The sequence below is a fragment of the Natrix helvetica genome (assembly GCF_964273705.1).
Source record: "Natrix helvetica genome assembly, chromosome: Z".
In the NCBI taxonomy this organism is placed as follows: domain Eukaryota; kingdom Metazoa; phylum Chordata; class Lepidosauria; order Squamata; family Natricidae; genus Natrix; species Natrix helvetica.
In genome coordinates this window covers 18,910,933-18,932,323 of record NC_138554.1, presented here as the reverse complement: position 1 = coordinate 18,932,323, position 21,391 = coordinate 18,910,933, and the positions used below count along the sequence as shown (strand labels likewise).

The 21,391-nt window shown below is 46.7% G+C and overlaps 1 protein-coding gene across 3 annotated transcripts in view; it reads right to left on the bottom strand.

Annotated features, from left to right (window-relative positions):
- Positions 1 to 21,391, bottom strand: part of FBXL19 (F-box and leucine rich repeat protein 19) — a 52,451-nt gene that overhangs the window by 24,740 nt on the left and 6,320 nt on the right. For 2 of the 3 annotated variants that reach the window (XM_081931991.1, XM_081931990.1), the window contains exons 3-7: positions 11,413 to 11,617; positions 4,890 to 5,033; positions 4,711 to 4,797; positions 3,357 to 3,566; positions 132 to 164 (exon numbers count right to left, since the gene is read on the bottom strand). In XM_081931991.1, the coding sequence (XP_081788117.1) occupies positions 132 to 164; positions 3,357 to 3,566; positions 4,711 to 4,797; positions 4,890 to 5,033; positions 11,413 to 11,586 (648 nt within the window). In that variant the 5' untranslated portion in view covers positions 11,587 to 11,617. Of the gene's footprint in view, positions 1 to 131; positions 165 to 3,356; positions 3,567 to 4,710; positions 4,798 to 4,889; positions 5,034 to 9,728; positions 9,817 to 11,412; positions 11,618 to 21,391 lie in introns of those variants that run through there. The other variant, XM_081931992.1, reaches the window with a different exon arrangement.

Here is a 21,391-nt window from a genome sequence, read left to right as displayed (position 1 = left end):
GACCTGCCTCCATTACTTTTTTTGTGTTAGCTCCGCCCCCCCCCCCCGGCCCCCTTTCTTGGCATCTTATCCACAGTCCCTTCTTGCATAATGAAATCCAGCCAGGTGAGGGAAAAAGACAAACCACTCACCTTTTTCAAATGTTTTTCCCGGGTACCTTTCAACTGGAAAGAGAAAGAAAGAAGACAGTGAGAATTTTTTTACCACAACACATTACTCGAATATCGAAAGTGAATAATTTAGGATTGAGAATATTGTAAAAAAAAAGCAACAACAACAACCTGGAGAGCCAAATTAAGCTCTTAAAAAGTTCAGAGATCCAGAACGTCTTTCCACCAGCTGGGGAAATTCTGGGATTTTAAAACTCCACAAGTCTTGTCAAGTTGGACACCCGATTTAGTGCATAGGCAAAAAAAAAGTATGACTTGCCAATGCATCTTTTTTGGAGTTGTCAGAGCTTTCCCAGAATGGAAGTAAGCAAAACAATCTGGAAAACTGGAATCCTGGTCTCACCATTTTTGTTCGACTGTGACCTTCAGCATGCTGCACAAAGCCCAGAGTGGCAATCAATCTACAGCATTTAACACACTCTCAATCCTAGAGATTCCTATTTTTAAGTGGAGCAGAAAGAGATGTAGTTTGCATAAGGGGCTACAAACTGGAATAGTGCATTGTATGTAGAGGCAGAAAAATCACAAGGCAGGACTAAGTATAACCCCTGGTGTAGTTAGCATGTTTCCTTCAAAGAATCAGAAAGTTTCACTTAATCATCATCAAGTGAATTTGATGAAATTTCATCAAAAAAGCACAACAAAGAATGTTCTTTCTGCGCCAACTCAGGAAGCTCCAACTGTCCAAGGAGCTGCTGATTCTGTTCTGCAGAGGAATTATTGAGTCTGTCATCTGCACCTCCATGACTGTCTGGTTTGGCTCTGCAACCCAACAAGACAGACATAGACTTCAATGGATAATTAGAACTGCAGAAAAAACAATTACTGCCAACCTGCTTTCCTTTGAGGACCTGTATACTCAAGTCAAAAAGAGGGCTGTGAAAATATCTAGATCCCTCACATCCTGGACATAAATTGTTTCAACTTCTACCCTCAAAATGACGCTATAGGGCACTGCACACCAGAACAACTAGACACAAGGACAATTTTCCCCCCAATGCCATCACTCTGCTTAACATCTAATTCCCACAACACTGTCAATAATTTACTATGAATGTATTGTTCCAATATCTCAGGGGTTGCCACAAAGAAGAGGGAGTCAAACTATTCTCCAAGGCACCTGAGGGTAGAACAAGAAGCAATGGGTGGAAACTAATCAAGGAGAGAAGCAACTTAGAACTGAGGAGAAACTTCCTGACAGTGAGAACAATTAATCAGGGGAACAGAAGTTGCCTCCAGAAGTTGTGAATGCCCCAACACTGGAAGTCTTTAAGAAGATGTTGGATAGCCATTTGTCTGAAACGGTATAGGGTTTCCTGCCTAGGCAGGGGGTTGGACTAGAAGACCTCCAAGGTCCCTTCCAACTCTGCTATTGTATTGTATTGTATTATTACTATCCTTCTTTTTCTCTTCCTTCCTAGTGTCTCTCTCCCACTTATGATTATAACCATGTTGCTTGTATCTTTCAATTTATATTGTTTTTATTGTTTCCTAGCACGATTTGATAGCTTATCAGTAACCTTGACTATCGCTAAGTGTTGTATCTTTTTATTCTTGATGGATGTATTTTATTCTCCTTATGTACACTGAGAGCATATGCACCAAAGACAAATTCCTTGTGTGTCCAAACACACTTGGCCAATAAAGAATTCCTATTCTATCAACTTTAATAGTAGTAGCACAAAGACCATGAATTAGGGATCCAGCCATCTGATCTCTATGGGTATGGATCCATCATGCGCAGAGGTGGCATTCAGCCAGTTTGAACCAGTTTGCCCCAACCAATAGTGGAAATCGAGGGTGAGCCCGCCCATCTTCCCCGGCTCTATGCCGTCCTATTTTGGCACTTTTTCAAGCTGCGCTCATACGCGCAAGCCGTGCGTGCAATCAAAGCGCATGCGCGCACTCACATTTGCAAACTGGTAGGGAAAGTAAGTGAACACCACCCTTGATCATGTGGCTCAACGAGGTGTAACAGGTGAGGTCAGAAAAACCGAGTAGTAGCCAAGGTGCCCAATAGTTATTTGCATGCTGCCTATTCAGTTTTGCAATAAAACAACAGGAGCGTTGCTAAAACGAGTTAACAAGCAACACCATAACAACTTCTGTTGCCCAAGCCAACAGCTCCCCCAACAAACAAACAAAAAATTATTCATCACCCCCACCGCACACACACACACACACAAAAAGCTTTGCAGAAAAGCATAGCCTGAACTGCTTTGCTAATTAACAGCCTCAGTTGGAAGGGAAAATAATTTAATTGGGATCAAGTAACAGATGTCAAGAACTTTTGGAAGGGGAGTAAGGTAGACACAGTGATAAAAACGTGACATCATTAGGAGACACAGGGGTGTGGGAGACAAAGGGACAAGAACAAAGCTTTGATTCTTCAAAGCCTCTTTGCGATGGCCCAGAAGCCTATCAGGCACAGATCTGACGGATTTTTTAAAAAAAGGGGGAAGGGGATTTTTGGACTACATGGGAAAAGAGAAACAGAGCTGAAGGAGAGTTAAGCAGGTCAAAGAAAATTACTTTGCCGTAATGAAGCAACCACCACAAAATGTAATGGAGGTTGTCCAACTGAGGGGAAGCGGTGGAGGTTGGGACTATCAAACACATTCCCTAGGACTGCTTTTATATCCCCCCGTCTTATAAGTCTGCCGAGATCATCTGGCTGACCAGAATGAATCAAAACCTTTGGACAGTCTAGGACGGTGATGGTGAACCTTTTCGTCGCTCAGTGCCCAAACCTGAATGCACATGCATGCGTGTGCATGTGTGCGCCGGAAACCCAAAGGCCAGCTGCCCGGTGTGCATGTGCATACCGGTCAGCTGGTCTTCGGGTTTTCCAGCACATTTATGGACACCGGAAACCAGAAGAGCAGCTGGCAACGGTGCGTGTGCCCAGAGAGAGGGCTCTCTGTGCTACCTCTGGCATGCATGCCGTAGGTTCGCCATCACGGGTCTAGGAAGAATCTTCTGGGCAGCTCCACTGGACGGATTCGAGGACACGGCCCATCCTCTCTTAAGCCAAAAATACCCAGGGCTGAGGAAATGGCTAGTCTCACATTTCAAGGGGCTTTAAGTGTGTCCAATAAGGGCAGATCGAGTAGGCATGAGAAGGATCCCTGCCTTGCAGACACATGTGAGGCCTAAGAGTCATAGGCTGAGCCCGTGGCCGTTCACCTTCTTCTTGGGTCCCGTCTCGGGGGCTGGGAGCTCCTTTTTGCGCTTGTGAGCACTCATCTGGACCGGACTCTCCTCGGAGGGCGGCGGGGGCAAAGGCGGTGCTGGCAGCAACTTCTTCTTGTTCTGAGCAGGCTCATCAGTCAGCTTCCACCGGACCCCTTCCTCACCATTATCCGAACGCCGCTTCCCTGTGCCGTCCCCTGAATCCTGCGTGGGTGGACAGGAGAGAGGCAGAAATGGGCTCACATGCTGTGCGTAGATTCTCATTCTCCCATCCCATTTTGATGAATAAGCCACAAGAAGGATGCCTTCACCGGGCATGCTCAGTCAAAACCAAACAACTATATTAAGGCTTAATCCACGGGTCTCCAAACTCCCTGGCCCATGGCATGCCATAAACCAGTCCGTGTAAACAAGTGATGCCCCATCCGTAGGTCTCCTGTCCGCGGAAAAACCTCTCTCCACAGAACCAGTTCCTGGAGTCCAAAATATTGAGGGCTGCTGACTTAACCAAACGTGTCCAATCCTCACCAATGCTTTCAGGACACAAAAACACTGCTGGGCGGCAGGGCTGGGGAAAAGAGGTAGGGATTTCCTGGACAGCACATTGAATAGAGCCAACCGAATTGTTCTGCCCAAAGGCCGTAAGCAGAGAGGGCCTCTCTGAGAGACTGTCCTCATCCTTACAGGTAGTCCTTGGCTTATGACCACATCATTGAGCCTGGGATCACAGTCGTAAGTTGTGCCAGTTGTTAACCAGGCCGTCGCATGACTGACCCCCATTTGATTATAATCTTTTTTGTTGGGATCGTTAAGAGACTGTCATCGTTAAGTCATTGTCTGCAATGGGTGGGGGCCTTTTTTTGCCAGAAACCTGAAGAAAATACCATGTTTCCACCCCCCCCAAAAAAAAGGCTAATAAATCATGACCACGATTGCAGGATGCTGCAAAGGGCCATTGTGGGTAGAGGCAGAAAGTGTCCATAATGTGATCACATAACTGTGTGAAGGGTGGTAGCCGTAAGAACCATTTTTGGGGGGAGGAGGGGGTGTGTGTTCCATCGTAACTTTGAGCAGTCACTAAGCGGCCAGTCATAACTACAGGACTACTTGTCTTAGCTACAGAGCATTACTCTTCATCAGGGGGAAGGGGAGACTGTAGAAAAAGGGTGTCAAATCCAAGGAGTGGGAGTAAGTAATTAAGAGCACGAAATAAGGGGGGGGGAACCTCTAGGACGCCCAAATGGATCAGAGCAAATGACCCTGTGGGGGCTTCTATCCCACCCACTCTTTGATTCCCCCTTCTCTAGGATGACCCCACCCACCCACACTCACATCCCAAATCACGTACTTTCATTGATTTGCCTTCCCTCTTGCACTTGGGGCATTCCCAGCAGTTTGGAATTTCGTTGTTGATGACCCCTTCAGCGATTCCCATCTGCAAAGAGAAAGACAGGTGCAGGTGAATGGAATGTGCGAGATACCCCTGAGCGGGGGTGGCGACTGTCCAGCGGCTCTCCTCTCTCTCACCTTCAAGCAGCCTGGATGCACAATCTCGTTGCAAATGGTGCACTCCATGAGTGACAGGTTGAACTTCTCCTCTTCACCCTCTACGGTGTCCTCTTTCCCGGCCTCCCCACAGACCAGGCACACGGCCGTGTGAGGTAGAACTGGCTGCAAGGAGACACAAGACGGAAGGTCAGACGTAAGAAATGCAAAAGAGCAACAGCACTTAGACTTATAAATCGCTTCACAGTGCTGTCCAGCCCTCTCTAAGCAGTTTACAGAGTGTTGTGGCCTGCCAGCGGCCAGCAGACATGGCAGCAGATTCAGACAGTAAGGAAGTTGGGGAGGAACATGAATCAGTCCTGGAGTCTGGGGAAGGCTGTGATGAATGCCGTTATCAGCTGCCTTCAGAGTCAGGCATCAGTGAGGCAGAGGAACAGCTGGAGCCTGTTCCCAGTGTGCGCATGCGCAGAGTTGCCAGACGAAGGGAACAGCTAAAGAACAAGGGTCGACTTGGGAGGAAGGCCAGACAATGAAGGGCCCCTCCCAGAGGAAATAAAGAGGAGAGACAGGGGAGGGGAGTTTGCAGGAGACAATAAATTCGCTAAGTGGTTTGTGACTCTCCGAGGCTCTTTGCCAAGTTCTGCAGATACCGGCAGCTCTCCAAGCCAGATAAGGTATGTGACCGTAAATCCTCCTTTGAAAGACTTTGCTGGCTCTGAATGAGTAGAATTATCTGTAAATTAATAAAAGGATTTTTTTTGCCAGGACAAAGACTTTGCTTCATGTTCTTGGGAAGCCTTGGCCAGAACACAGAGTCAGCATCTTGCTCCTAACAATCTGGGTCTTCATTTTACGGAAGGATGGAAAGCTGACTCCATCTTGAGCCTGTGATAACTGAACTGTAGTCAGCAGAAGTAGCCTGCAGTAATCAAGCAGGAAAGCTCTTTCTACTACCCCTAGTAGACGTCAATCATCTTTGGGAAGTTTCCTGGAGGCAGCTAAGTCATAGGAGGCCAGTCTGGATACCGTCCACAAACCCTCCTTTGCTCGCCTTTTAGCAATGAATAAAACTGGACTTTAAATGATTTCCAGAGCTTGGGGTATGAACTTAGTAGTGTAGGTTGCAGGCTTAGCTTTTCAAAGGTTTTACCAGTATATAAGGAACAAAAAGGTGTGTAGCAGAGTTTAATGTGTGGCTAAAGGAGTGGTGTAAAAAGGGAAGGCTTTGGTTTTATTAGTCATGCAGTTGGTCCAATGAAAAACTGTACAAAAGAGATGGTCTGCACCCATCCAAGAAAGGGACTGAGCTACTTGGCATTAAATTCACAGATTTTCTGGATAAACATTTAAACTGAACAGCGGGGACAGAGAATTCATTGATACAGAACATTTCTGTCCCCAGCAATCTAAAACTCATAGGGTTATCAGTGCATGTAACACAGATGTTTGTGCGGGTAGGATTATCACTCCTGCTGTCAAGCAAAACCAAGCATTTAATAGTGAGTGCCATACCATGTGCATGAATCAAACAAGTGGCAAGGAAATAGGGGCAGTCAGGCATAACACAGGTTATGTAGACAGTAAACACAGGGTCAATCAAAATGGACTCAAATGTCTATACACCAATGCACAGAGTATGAGGAATAAACAGGGAGAATTAGAAATTCAAGTAAATGAGGGCAGATACGATATTGCTGCCATTACAGAAACTTGGTGGGATGAAACCCACAAATGGAACATACAGTTAGAAGGATATAAATTATTTAAAAGAAATAGACCAAATAAAAGAGGAGGTGGAGTTGCACTATATCTAAAAAATAATTACCTCTCTACAGAAATAGAGCACAACAATGATGAGAACTATCTTGAATGCATTTCGGTTAATATTAAAGGTTGGGGGGGGGAATGACACTGCCATAGGTCTATACTACAGGCCACCCAACCAAGCAGAGGAAGTAGATGAACTTTTTGCTAGTCAGCTAACTAAGGTATGTAGGAAGCACACCTCAATAGTAGTGGGGGATTTTAACTACCCTGACATCAACTGGGAAACAAACTCTGCACCAAGTGGAAGATCCAACAGGTTCCTAACGAACCTAGCAGACAACTTTATTTTCCAAAAAGTAGAAAAGGGAACAAGGGGATCGGCCATATTGGACTTAATTCTCACTAACAGAGAGGAAATGATAGAAGGTGTTGAAGCCATAGGAACCCTGGGGGCAAGTGACCATGCAATATTGGAATTCAACATTATCCAAACACAAGTAGTAGAACAAAGTCAAACTAGAGTCTTGGACTTTAAGAAAGCTAATTTCAATAAACTTAGAGAGAGCTTGGGAAAAATTCCATGGATGAGAATCCTCAAGGGGAAAACAACTCAAGAAGCTTGGAAATTTTGAAAAATGAGATTACAAAATCTCAGTCTAGCACAATACCACTGAAGAAGAAAAATAACAGCTCCCAAAAGAAATCAGCATGGCTGCATAAAGAACTCTCTGACAAATTGAAAGACAAAAAAGATAAGTATAAAAAGTGGAAAGGGGGGGGACATAACTAAGGCAGAATATCAGCAAATAGCCCAAGCCTGTAAAGATGAAGTAAGGAAAGCTAAGGCTCACAATGAAGGAAGGCTTGCCACAAAAGTAAAAAAATAACAAAAAAAGCTTCTTCCAACGTGTTAAAAACAAGAAAAAAGTTAAGGAAACAATTGGTCCATTGCTGGGAGAAAGTGGCAAGAAGGTGACAAGCAACAGGGAGAAAGCAGAACTATTTAACTCATGTTTTGCATCTATCTTTACACAAAGGGATAAAACTGTCCAACCTATCAAAAACAGCACTAGAAAAATCAGATTAGGAACACAAATTGAAATAGGGAAGAAAATGGTAAGTGAGCACCTGTCTACCCTAGACGAGTTCAAATCACCAGGACCGGATGGATTACACCCCAAGGTTCTGAAGGAACTAGCAGACGAGATCTCAGAACCACTGAATTATATCTTTCAGAGATCCTGGAACACCGGGGAACTACCAGAGGACTGGAAAAGAGCTGATGTGGTTCCTATCTTCAAAAAAGGGGGAAAAAATAGATCCAGGAAACTACAGGCCTATCAGCCTGACCTCAATACCAGGAAAGATTCTGGAAAAAATAATCAAGCAATGAATTAGCGAACACCTAGAAGTAAACAAATTAATAGCCAAAAGCCAACATGGATTTGTCAAAAACATATATGCCAGACTAATTTTATTGCATTCTTTGACAAAGTGACAAAATTAGTGGACCAGAGGAATGCCGTCGATATAGTTTACTTGGACTTCAGTAAGGCTTTTGATAAGGTAGACCATAACCTACTACTAGATAAAGTAGAAGAATGTGGGTTAGACAGCATCACCACCAGATGGATTCGTAACTGGCTGACCAACCGCACTCAACGTGTAGTCCTCAATGGAACTGCATCTACATGGAGGAAAGTATGAAGAGTATCCCAAGGCTCTGTTTTAGGCCCAGTACTCTTCAACATCTTCATCAATGATTTGGATGAGGGAATAAATGGGGAACTCATCAAATTTGCAGATGACACCAAGCTGGCAGGAATAGCCAACACTCCAGAAGATAGGCTTAAGATACAGAAGGATCTTGACAAACTTGAACATTGAGCACTATCTAATAAAATGAAATTTAATGGTGAAAAGAGTAAGGTTATACATTTAGGCAGCAAAAACAAAATGCACAGGTACAGTATAGGTGGTACCTTGCTCAAAGGTAGTAACTGTGAAAGGGATCTTGGAGTCCTAGTGGACAACCATTTAAATATGAGCCAGCAGTGTGCAGCAGCTGCCAGAAAAGCCAACACAGTTCTAGGCTGCATCAACAGAGGGATAGAATCAAGATCACGTGAAGTGTTGGTACTACTTTATAATGCCTTGGTAAGGCCACACTTGGAATACTGCATTCAGTTTCGATGTAGAAAAGATGTGGAGACTCTAGAAAGAGTGCAGAGAAGAGCAACAAAGATGATTAGGGGACTGGAGGCTAAAACATATGAAGAACGGTTGCAGGAACTGGGTATGTCTAGCTTAAGAGAAAGAAGGACTAGGGGAGACATGATAGCATTGTTCCAATATCTCAGGGGTTGCCACAAAGAAGAGGGAGTCAAACTCTTCTCCAAGGCACCTGAGGGTAAAACAAGAAGCAATGGGTGGAAACTAATCAAGGAGAGAAGCAACTTAGAACTGAGGAGAGTTAGAACAATTAATCAGTGGAACAGCTTGCCTCCAGAAGTTGTGAATGCCCCAACACTGGAAGTCTTTAAGAAGATGTTGGATAGCCATTTGTCTGGAACGGTATAGGGTTTCCTGCCTAGGCAGGGGGTTGGACTAGAAGACCTCCAAGGTTAATTCTAAACCTGTTATTGTATTGTACTGTATTGTATTGTACTAAAAGCTGCATTTAAAACATTACAAATCCAAAAAGAAGGGAGCTTTCCGGTTCTTGTCTCACAAGAAGCCTCCTAAACAGGGTGTTTCCAGCTTAACATACTTTCAGTGTAAAATATGTTACACATATTTTGCTCCTCTTGCTTTTAAAATATGGGTCCCAGCTGCAGGAAGAAATGGGACAGGATAGAAAAGGAAACAGAAGGAGGGATTCATTAGCAGCCAGTAGATGAAACCTAACTTCAATCAGACAGACACCAGAGAGGTCCGTCTACAACTGATTTTCCCGAACAACTTCATTGTTCGGACCGAGGCTTCCCAAGAGCCTGAACCAAACTCCTTATCCCGAAAAAAAAACCCCTTTTATTAATTTACTGGAGATTCAGCTTATTCACATCTAGCAAAGTCTTTCGAGGGAGGATTTACCTTATCTGGCTTGGAGAGCTGCCAGGCCGATATCTGCAAAACTTGGCTAGGAGTTTTGGAGGCTCACGAAACAATTAAGCGAACTAATTGTTTCCTGAAAACGCCACTCCCCTTTCACTCCTCTTTTATTTCCTCTGGGAGGGGCCATTCACATCCACCTGTGGCCTTACTCCCAAGTTGACCCCTGTTCTTTAGCTGTTCCCTTTGTTTGGCAACTCTGGGAACAGGCTCCAGCTGTTCATTGCTTCACTGCTGTCTGACTCTGAAGGCAGCTGATAACTGGCATACGGCTCTGGCACCCTCTCTGCCTCCAACACAGAGCCCTCATCAGAGCCTTCCCCAGACTCCAGGACTGGGCCATGTACCGCCCCAACCTCCTCACTGTCCGAATCTGCTGCCAGGTCTACTGGCTGGTGACGGGCCACAACATTCATACATGCAGAAAAGGTCTTGGATAACTCAGTTTCTGAGCCGCACCGTCTCAGGGAAAGTTAGTTGTGTGTGGGAATGTTCAACAAAGAAATGGCTGCATGCAGAAAGCTAACATGTGACACAGTGTGAATTATTTGCTTTGCGAAGTACATCTCTGCCTTTACTTAACAGCTCTCAGCAGACGTGAAAGACGCAGCAAAAGCTAAGGATTAAACCACATCAGTCCGCAGACAAGAACTATATGGAAAAACTAATTTCGTCAAGAAAACTTAGTTTGAAACTCTTTTGAGCAAATTAACTTTCCACGAACTTTAAAAGCTTTTTTCTTAAAAACCCACTGAGAAATGTACACAAACTCTAGAACTGGGATCCTGAAGATAGTTTAGGGATGAAATGTGCATTATTTTTCCTTTTTATTTAAGCTATGGGAGAGCTGGAGGCAAAACATGTGCTCTGTTTCTTTTCTATTCCAATCCGAGGATTCAGGAATATTTAGCCCAGGAAGATCAAATCTGGACCGCATTTTTCTTCATCCTCAACAGGATGAGGAACTTGGGCCCTTTAAGGCGAGAGAGGCTATGACAACTCGCCACGGCCAACCCACCAACTCGCCAACTAACCGCGGGACAACTCGCCATGGCCAATTTTCTGTGGGGCAAGAGTTACACTAATATCAAAGAAATAGTGGACTAGAATCATTAAAGAAACGATGCCAAAGAAAAAACGAAACGCAAGTGACGAAAAATTAAATCAGTTTTAAATTGTTTTAAATAATTAAATTGAATTGTTCTACAGTGAGTTGTCGCGTGGCAAGTTGGCCGTGTCGAATCGCCCCACAGTGAGTTGGTTGTGGCGTGTTGACTGTGGCAAGTTGGCCGTGGTGAATTGTCCCCGTTTCCAAAGACGAGACACCCCAACTAGTGAGCTTCACCAAGTCGACTGATCTGAAGAGATGTGGTGGCGCATAGTTAGAATGCAGTATTGCAGGCTAATTCTGCCGCATGCCAGCAGTTCGATCCTGACCGGCTCAAGATCAACTCAGCCTTCCATCCTTCCGAGGTTGGTAAAATGAGGACTCAGATTGTTAGGGGCAAGAGGCTGACTCTGTAAACCGCTCACAGAGGGCTGTAAAAGAGCTATGAAGCGGTATATAAGTCTAAGTGCTATTGCTATGCAGGAGCCGAAGAGGCAGACATCGAATTCCATGCCACAGGTCACCATCGGCCTTGGCTGCCCCGAGTCTCTCGCTTACCGCTGTGCACTGCCTCTGCAGGCAGGACTGCTTCATGCGTCCAGGACCCCCAAACTTCTTCATGTCCTTACAGAAATGGCACTCCCCACACTCAGATCGCAGGCACGCTTTACACTTCCGGCACCGCGTCCGCCGCCGGCGAGCTCCAGCCCCTGCCCCTTTGCTGGACGACATTGGCTATGTCCCGCTTCAGCTACTCTCTGGGCTGCAAGGAGGAAAGGCAAAAGAGGCAAGTAAATATGGCGCTCCAGATTGGCAAGATGATACGGACAATGAAGATTTTGGGGGCCAGGGGTTGGGGGGGGGGGCGGGGAGAAGGACATACAATACAAAGGAATCAAGACTCTCATATAACTGTAGTCCCTGACTTACAACAGTTCATTTAATGACCGTCCAAAGTTATGACAGCACTGAAAAAAGTGACTTATGACCATTTTTCGCATTTATGAACATGGCAGCATCTCCTTGGACATGTGATCAAAACTGAGGTGCTTGGCAACTGATTCATATTTATGATGGTTGCCGCGTCCTGGGGACAAGTGATCACCTTTTATGACGTTATGACGAGTAAAGTCAATGGGAAACCGAGATCCACTTAATAATCATACTAGTAACTTAACGATTGCAGTGATTCACTTAACAACTGCGGCAAGGAATGTCGTAAACTAGAGCAAAATTCGCTTAACAACTGTTTTGCTTAGCAACAGAAATGTTGGGCTCAATTATGGTCGTAAGTTGAAGACTACCTGTATTAGGGAGAAAAAGAAAACACACTGCAAGGAGAAAAATGTCCTGCAATCATAGTCACACATGATCAGCCATCATCAACACTGGGCATTGGGAAAAAAGTCAAAATGAATCACAGCAAAACGAATTTGAGTTAAAAATTATTGCATCACTTTTTGATTTAAAAGAGTGGTTTAAAATCAGTAGAATGGGGCGCTGGTTCTTACCTGATACGCCCCTTCTCGAGGCAGGTGGAGACAGCGGTCATGCATGGGTTAACTCAGCCAGTAACTAATAGAACTGAGTCTACCAAAGTGATGTCATCGCCTCAGAGGAGTGTCCTCCCGCTTTTGTGACGAAGGAGATAAATAGACTGCTGTGCATTTGTCGACTACTTTCAATCCTCCGAAACTCTAGGCTAGCTCCAGCACTCCCTCCGCAAACTAGGCCAGGAACCCAGGGTGGGGATGACCGCTGTCTCCTCCTGCCTCGTGAAGGGGCGTATCAGGTAAGAACCAACCCCCCCCCCATTCTCCAACGTTAGTGGAGACAGCAGTCATGCAAGGGACGTACCAAATCTGGGCGTGTCCCCGGGTGGGAATGAGACTGGGCTAGGAGCTTGAAGAGGGGAGAACCCGTTGAAACACCCTCCGTCCAAATGCCACATCTGCCGACGCGTATCTGTCCATCTTACAATGGCGGATAAAGGAATTGGGGGGTCACCCAGGTGGCCGCCTTGCAGATCTCTTCCACCGAGGCCTGCCTTGTCCACGCTGCTGACGTAGCCGCGCTGCGTGTGGAATGAGCCGTGATGTTGGATGGAGGCGAGAGGTGACTCGCCAGGTAAGCTCTAGTTATGGTTGACCGGATCCAGCGCCCAACCATAGATGGAGAAGCCTTCAGACCCTTGTTTGTGGGATGGAAAGAAACAAAGAGCGCCTCAGTGCGCATGAAGACAGCTGTCTTGGCAATATAGATCTTAAGAGCCCTTCTGACGTCTAACTTGTGCCATTTGCGCTCGAGACTGTGAGAGGGATGAGGGCAAAAGTTCAGTAGGGTGAGATCCAGAGACTGATGAAAGGCCGAATTGACCTTTGGGACAAAGGTGGGATCAAGTCGAAGGACCACGCGGTCTGAGTGGAAAGTACACAATGGAACGGCACGGATGGAAATGGCCGCTAATTCTGAGACCCGTCGTGCAGACGTGATGGCCACCAGAAAGGTTGTCTTCATTGTGAGGAGATGCAGGGAGGCTGATCTGAGAGGTTCAGGGTGGTCCAGTGAGAAAGTCGAGGACTCTAGTTAGATCCCACGAGGGGAAGCGGTGAATGACAGGAGGGCAGAGATTAGACGTGCCCTTAATGAAGTGGCGTACTGAGGGTGCAAGGAGAGAGGCTCATTTTGGTGAAGCGAGAGAACCGAAGAGAGAGCTGACACCTGCCTCCGTAAGGTGTTAGGCGCAGGTCCTTTATCTAGTCCCTGTTGCAGGAACTCCAAAACTTGGGGAACCGAAGCCTCCAGGGTCGAGACCTCTTTGGAGAGGCATCTTGTGCTGAAAGTCTGCCACGTTGATTCGTAGATTCTATTAGTGGCCGGGCATCGAGAAGCCTGAATAGTTAGGATTACAGTCTCAGAAAAGTTTGCCGCCCTCAAGACCTCCAGCTCAGCCTCTATGTGGTTAGGAGGAGCCAAGATAGGTCGGGATGGTGGACGGATCCCTGGTGAAGAAGGGGCAGTATCAGGGGAAGACGCCACTCTAGGCCCCCTGAGAGGTTGACCACGTCCGTGAACCATGGGCAGCGCGGCCAATGAGAGGCAAGTAGGATGAGCTCAGCCTCTTCCTCTATCATCCTTTGAATGATCCACTGTATCAGGGGGAAGGGAGGGAAGGCGTACAGGAGAACGTGGGGCCATCTGTACCTCAAGGCGTCTGTCCCTTTCGTGCCTGGTGTCGTTTAGCGAGACAGGTACCTGGGCAGCTGATTGTTGGATGCCGTTGCGAAGAGATCTAGGACCGGGTCCCGTACCTGGCCGACAGCTATTCGAAGATGCGGTGGTTGAGGGTCCACTCCGCAGGGTCGATTGTCGTGCGGCTCAACCAGTCTGCTCTGGTGTTGCTGGAGCCCGAGATGTGTTCGGTGGAGAGAGAAAAGGTTGGCTTCTGCCCAGATTCCTAGGTGAAAGGTAGGCTCCATTGAGGGAAACCACTCTTGTCCCCTCCCTGGCGGTTGACATGTACTTTGGCTGTTGTGTTGTCTGTCCGAATTAGCACATGTGTGTTGCGAACTAAAGATTGGAACTGAAGGAGAGCTAGATGGATGGCTCTCAACTCTACCCAATTTATACTGTGGGAAAGGTCGTAGTCGGACCAGAGACCCTGAGCTATCTGATCCTCCAGGTGAGCGCCCCAACCCGTCACTCGCATCCGTCGTAACTATGAGGCAAGGAGGTTGCCTGAAGAGGGACCCCTGAGAGATGGCCGGGGAGATCCACCAGTCCAGAGAGTGAAGGACCTCTGGAGTCAACCTGACTGTCACTAGGGAACAGCTGCTGTTGGTCTTCTGGAATGGCAGCAAAAACCATTGGAGGCAGTGGCTGTGAAGCCGCGCCCCAAGGAACGACGGAGAAGCAAGAGACCATCTTCCCCAGCAGTTGAGACAGCTGGAGAAGAGGTGCCTGCTGTCTCCTCCGTACCTCGAAGGTTAAATCCCTGAGGCTGATCTGACGTTCCCGAGACAGGAAGACCTTCCCGTGAGCGGAGTCGATGAGGGCCCCCAAGTGTACTAGATGAGAGGTGGGAACAAGGTGGCTTTTCTCCTGATTGATGGAGAATCCCACCTCCTGAAGTACCTGCAAGGTGACTTGAAGATCCCGCAGGGCCTAGGTGCGTGACCTGGACAACAGGACGTCGTCCAGGTAGCAAAAGTTCCGAAAGGGTCTGGCACGCAAGTGAGCTGCTACGACTGACAGGAGTTTGGTGAAGACCCTTGCGGCTGATGATAGCCAGAAGGGAAGGGACCGATACTGAAAGTGACAGCCTGCATAGACAAATCGGAGTAACCGTCTGTGTTGCTTGTGAATGGGTACATGGAGGTAAGCCTCCATGAGGTCCACTGATGTTAGGAGATCGTGTTTGCACACACTCCCTAGAATTGACAGGAGAAGAGTGCATTTTGAACCTCCTGTACCTGATGAATCGATTTAAGATTTTGAGATCGAGGATCGCTCTCCAGCCCCTGAAGACTTCGGCATGATAAAGAGACGAGAGTAGAACCCGTGTCCCACCTGGAGGCACAGGTTGAATGGCCCGAATGAGAGCAGATGATGGATGGCTTGCTCTACTAGGAGTCTCCTTTGAGGATCCCTGGATATGGGACACGGGACAAAGTGGTTCGGAGGGCTGGAGCGCAAATCCAAGAGAAGGCCGAATCTGATCGTGTACCTGACCCATGCGTCGTTGGTGATGTCGGCCCAACGATCTGCGAAGGTCGACAGACATCCCCCTATGGGGAGATCCTCCAGGAAGTCACTTCTGCCGCTTGTAGGATCGGTTGGTATTGTCCCTGAATGACTTTCTAGGCTGGAATCTCTGGCTGTTTCTGCCTGATCTGTTGGAAAAGGAGGGGGGAGCCTGACGTTGAGGACGGGAGCTGGAGGAACCCCCATCCTGACCCCGAATGGGCTGCCTGTGATAAAAGGATTGACTGTGGCCCTCTTGTTTCTTAGTGGCCGGCTGCAAGACCTTCTGCTTATCCTTGGACTCTACCAATAGAAGATCCAATGGGGGCCCAAAGAGAAGAGATGAAGAATAGGAAGAGGAGGCAAGCCTCCACTTGGCACGGGCCTCCGCCTGCCACTGCTTTAGCCAAAGCAGGCGATGGGTGGAGATGGAGGATGCTGTGGCTTTGGACGCAAAACGGGCCGCTTCCAAGGAAGCATCTGCAGTGTATTCTAGGGCTGCCTTTATTGTGTTAATATCCCTGCGAGCCCTAGAATCCCTGGCCGGAAGCCTTGCCTGGAGTTGCCTTAGCCATAAGAGAGCAGAGCGACTAAAGAAAGAAGCAGAGGTACCCGCCCTAACGGCCCAAGCTGAGGCCTGGTGACTCTTGACCAGTGTTTGTTCTATTCTCTTGTCGTCGGGGCAAAGAGCCTCCTCAGGAGCTGCTGAGGCTGCGTTGGGAGAAGAAAGGCCAATTATAGGTAAGTCGATAGAAGGTACCGCTAAAGCCTTGGTGAGTTCAGGTCCCACGTTATACAGGCGCTTGTCCAAGGTATTGGGGATCTGTACCTGATGATGCCCACTGGTTCTGTACCACGTCTACGAAGAGTCTGTTAGGCTGGATGAAGAGGGGGTCAGTAGGGTCTGCCTTGTCCACTTCCGTTCCTTGAGGGGCTTTAGGAGAAGGGATGCCAGCGATTCTCTTGGCCTTAAAGAGGAGAGAATGAAAGACAGCAGGTTTGAACAAACCGACAAAGGCAGGTGGGTCAGGGGGGAGACCCTCGTCTTCCGAGATATCTGAATCTCTTGCCGGACGTTCCTCTTCGCCAAAAACCGAAGGGTGACTGCATGTGCCAGGGAGCTCATGTGATGACGAAACCGAGAGATCACCATCCCTGCGTCTGGAACCAGAAGAAGCAGACCTGCGTGGGGTAGAGTGGTTAGAAGACCTATGTTTTAAGGGCAGCTGCTACGCCACGTTCAATGGCCTCAGATGTCATGTCTGCCATACCAGATGAGTAAGAACAGCAGCGGTGGCGGGGGAGAGGGAAAATTTCCTCCTGGTAGCGGGGCTCCTCATCCGGAGTGATGCTCCTGCCACCCTCAGATTCATCCCCACTGCAGGCGAGGTCGCCTGAGCCCCGGGCCTCCTCAGGCTGAATGATGGATGCAGCAGGGAAGAGTCATCCTCCGAATCAGAGGATGCCAGGAGGAGGACTAGGCTGAGAAGGCCTTTGGGCCTGAAATAGATGGCATTCAGTATGGTTGGACTTGGCCTTGCTGCGAGGAACCTGGGTGGCACTGTCCTTTGCCTGTGGCTTGGCTACACCATGTGACTCCCTGGGGGTTTAGGGAGAGGGCTCCACGGGGAAGGCTTCTGGGGCTGGTTTGCGTTTGTGGGTCCCAGCAGAAAGGGTCTCGTTGGTAGGTAGAGGCATTTGTGGCTCAGGGCAGGAGATGAGGCCATGGCCTGTACTCACTACTCGTTGAACACTCCCAAAATGGCCACCGGAGATCTTCGCGCTAAAACAAAATGGCCACTGAGGCTTCAGAGCCATGAGGTAGCCTAGGCCGCAGAACGAGGGAGGGCGTCGAGGGCCCTGCGGAGAGGCTTCAGAGGCTGAGAGGAGCAGCAGCGGCGGTCCGGTGAGGCGGGAGCGCTGAGAGACGGTGGTGGCGTGTAGTGCGGCGGTGGCTGCTGGTGGCTTTTTCCCGGATGCTGGCAGCCTTTAGCGGCTGCTGGTGGCCTTGGAGCGGCTGCGGCCAGCAGAGGCAGCAGCGCAAAGCGGAGCCTCCAATGGCCATTGCTGAGAGGTGCTGCTTGCAGGAGAGCCTCTGAATTGCCGGTAAGCTCAAGAGGCAGAAGTCTCAAAGGAGCCCTGGTGAGTCTCTCCAAAAAGCCCGGGCTAATTGAGAGACTTAGCTCTGAGGAGCTATCCCCTGATTCCTTCCAATTTGGATGAAATTTGGATGAAATTTAGAAAAATATCTAATGAAAGGTAAATAAAATATCTACTAAAGTTGAGGAGAAAGCAGTTAGCACAGCCAGTTCAGATCGAACTGAGTCTAAAAAAGCAGGAGGGCACTCCTCTGAGGCGATGACATCACTTTGGTAGACTCAGTTCTATTGGTTACTGACTGAGTTAACCCATGCATGACCGCTGTCTCCACCAACGTTGGAGAATAGGTAGTTCTCAATGTACGACCATGATTGAGGCCAAAATTTGTTAAGTGAGAATTCGTTGAGAGTTTTGCCCTATTTTATGACATTTTTTTGCCAGAGTTAAATGAATCACTGCAGTTGACAAGTTAATAACCTGATTGTTAAGTGAATCTGGCTTCCCCATTGACTCTGCTTGTCAGAAGGTTGCAAAAGGGGGCCACATGACCCTGGGACGCTACCTGAGTGTAGAACAAGAAGCAATGGGTGGAAACTAATCAAGGAGAGAAGCAACTTAGAACTGAGGAGAAATTTCCTGACAGTTAGAACAATTAATCAGTGGAACCGCTTGCCTCCAGAAGTTGTGAATGACCCAACACTGGAAGTCTTTAAGAAGATGTTGGATAGCCATTTGTCTGAAACGGTATAGGGTTTCCTGCCTAGGAAGGGGGTTGGATTAGAAGACCTCCAAGGTCCCTTCCAACTCTGCTATTGTATGTATTGTATGTAATATGAACAGTTGCTGAGCATTTGAATTTTGATCATGTGACCATGGGGATGCTGCAAAGGTCATAACAATGAAAAACAGTCATAAGTCACTTTTTTCAGTGCTGTTGTAACTTTGAATGGTCACCAAATGCGCTGTTGTAAGTTGAGGATTACCTGTACATTCCCACACAAAATAGGTGAGATGATATTAAGTAGCACACTGATCCAAGGAAAGAGGTTGAGAAAAAGAAAGCCAAATCCAGGGGCATAGAGTTGGATGATAGGATTTAATTCTAGCAGGGCCATTCAACAGAATTTTCATGGGTCATTCTCAACTTTTCAGTTGATCAGAGGACCTGTGTACTGCATGAGTCAAAACGAGGGCCGTGAAAATATCTACAGATCCCTCCCATCCTGGACATAAACTGTTTCAACTCCTGCCCTCAAAATGACGCTATAGAGCACTGCACACCAGAACAACTAGACACAAGGACAGTTTTTTTTCTCCAAACGCCATCACTCTGCTAAACAAATAATTCCCTCACCACTGTCAAACCATTCACTAAGGCTGCGTTACTATTACTATTAGTCCTCTCATTGTTCCTATCACCCATCTTCTCCCACTTATGACTGCAGGACTGTAACTTTATTGCTTGTATCCTTACAATTTATATGGCTTGTTTCCCAATATGATCTGATTGCTTATTTGTACCCTATGACTATCATTAAGTGTTGTACCTTATGATTCTTTTATGTACTCTGAGAGCATTTGCATCAAAGACAAATTCCTTGCATGTCCAATCATACTTGGCCAATAAAGAATTCTATTCAATTCAATTCAATTCAATTCAATTCAATTCTATTCTACTCTACTCCATTCCATTCCATATTTTCTATTCTATTCCATTCTATTCTACTCTACTCAACAGAATTTTCAAGAGTCATTCTCAACAGTTGACCATAGATCATTAATGGTCTGTAAACGCTGAACGTTATGCAAAGAGCTCAAAAGCAGGAACTCCTGGAAAGCTACCTGGAATTTCTCTGCTACCTCAACCTTGGAAAAGTTAGGACAATGTTCCTCAACCTTGGCAGCTTGAAAACATCTGGCTGGGGAATTCTGGAAATTGGAGGTCCACAGGTCTACAAGTTGCCAAGTTTGAGAAACACTGGTTTATGAGCTAGTTAGGTGAAAACTTCTGCCTGTTTAAAGAACTCTGGCACTGCCTAATAGTTGTTTAAAAGAATGCAGACTTAATCCAGTGTTCTTCAACCCTTGGCAATTTTAAGATGTGTGGAGGTCAACTCCAAGAATTCCCCAGTCTGAAGGTCATACATCTTAGGGTTGCCAAGTTTGAAAAACACCGGATTAATCGAAGAGTAGAATAGGCTGCTCTTTACATTGCTACACACTACAGTGCTTATTCAGCTCTGCAACAGGAGAAAATTATCCAAATTCACTGGAAGAAGCTCTTAACATGCAGAGAGAAACATTTTTCCTCTCAAGAATAACATCAGCACTTTTGCGTGGCTCTATTTTTTGACTTTGCTCCTCAAAAAACGTATCCGGGGCTTAGGGATAAATTATTTTGCTAGAGCAGGGGGAAAAAGAGTGATTTGTTTATAGCCTCCCTAATTTCCAATATATTTTTTGCTACTAGGGTACAGCTAAAAAAGGCAAATCTCAACCACATCAGGATGGTTACAAACATGGCAAAAGTAAAAATACAGGTATTTAAACTCTGAAGATCAACATATCAGGGCAACTGCCATTGTTCAGGCGAAGTGAATAAAATCCAGCCGTGTTTTTCCAGGTATACAGGTAGTCCCCAACTTATGACTCCAATTGAGCCCAAAATTTCTGTTGTTAAGCAAGACAGTGAAGTGAATTTTTCCCCATTCTATGATCTTTCTTGCCACAGTTGTTAAGTTGATCCCTGCAGTTGTTAAATTATGAACACGGTTGCTAAGTGAATCTGGCTTCCCCCATTGACCATGCTTGTCGCAAAAGCTGATTGCATGACCCATGGGCACTGCAACCGTCACAAACATGAACCCGTCTTAAGGGCATATGATACCAGCAACCATTCATATTTGGTTCTGACAGCCCCTTTGGCACAGCATCCTGAGTTCCTTTGGAGGCAAAATATTTGGTGCACTATATTACCTAAACCAGGGGTGTCCAAACTTGGGAACTTTAAGACTTGTGGACTTCAACTCCCAGCATGGCTGGCTGGGGAATTCTGGGAGTTGAAGTCCACAAGTCTTAAAGTTCCCAAGTTTGGACACCCCTGACCTAAATAAAGAATATAATATAGAGCCACTGTGATTAGCAACAGATGGCCACAAAATAAGTCCTGCCACTTTCATTAAGGGTATTATGCAAATAACATACAGGCAATCCTTGACTTATGACCACAATTGAGCCCAAAATTTAAGTTGTTAAGTGAAACATTTCTTAAGTGAGTTTTGCCCCATTTTAATGACTTTTCTTGCCACATTTCTTTAGTGCGTCACTGCAGTTGTTAAATTACTAACACCATTGTTAAGTGAATCTGGCTTTCCCTTTAACTTGGCTTGTCAGAAGGTCGCAAAACGGGATCACGTGACACCACCCCCACCCCGGGACACTGCAACCGTCATAAATATGAGTCAGTGGCCAAGCCTCTAAATTTTGATCATGTGACCGTGGGGATGCTGCAGCGGTCGTACCTTGTTTCCCTGAAAATAAGCCCTCCCCGGATAATAAGCCCTCCCCAAAAATATTGCAACACAGCAGCAGCCATGAGGTGACAATGCTCGTCGCTTCCTGCACCTCAAAAATAATAAGATCTCCCTAAAAATAAGGCCAGGCGCTTATTTCGGAGGTCAAAAGAAAGTAAGAC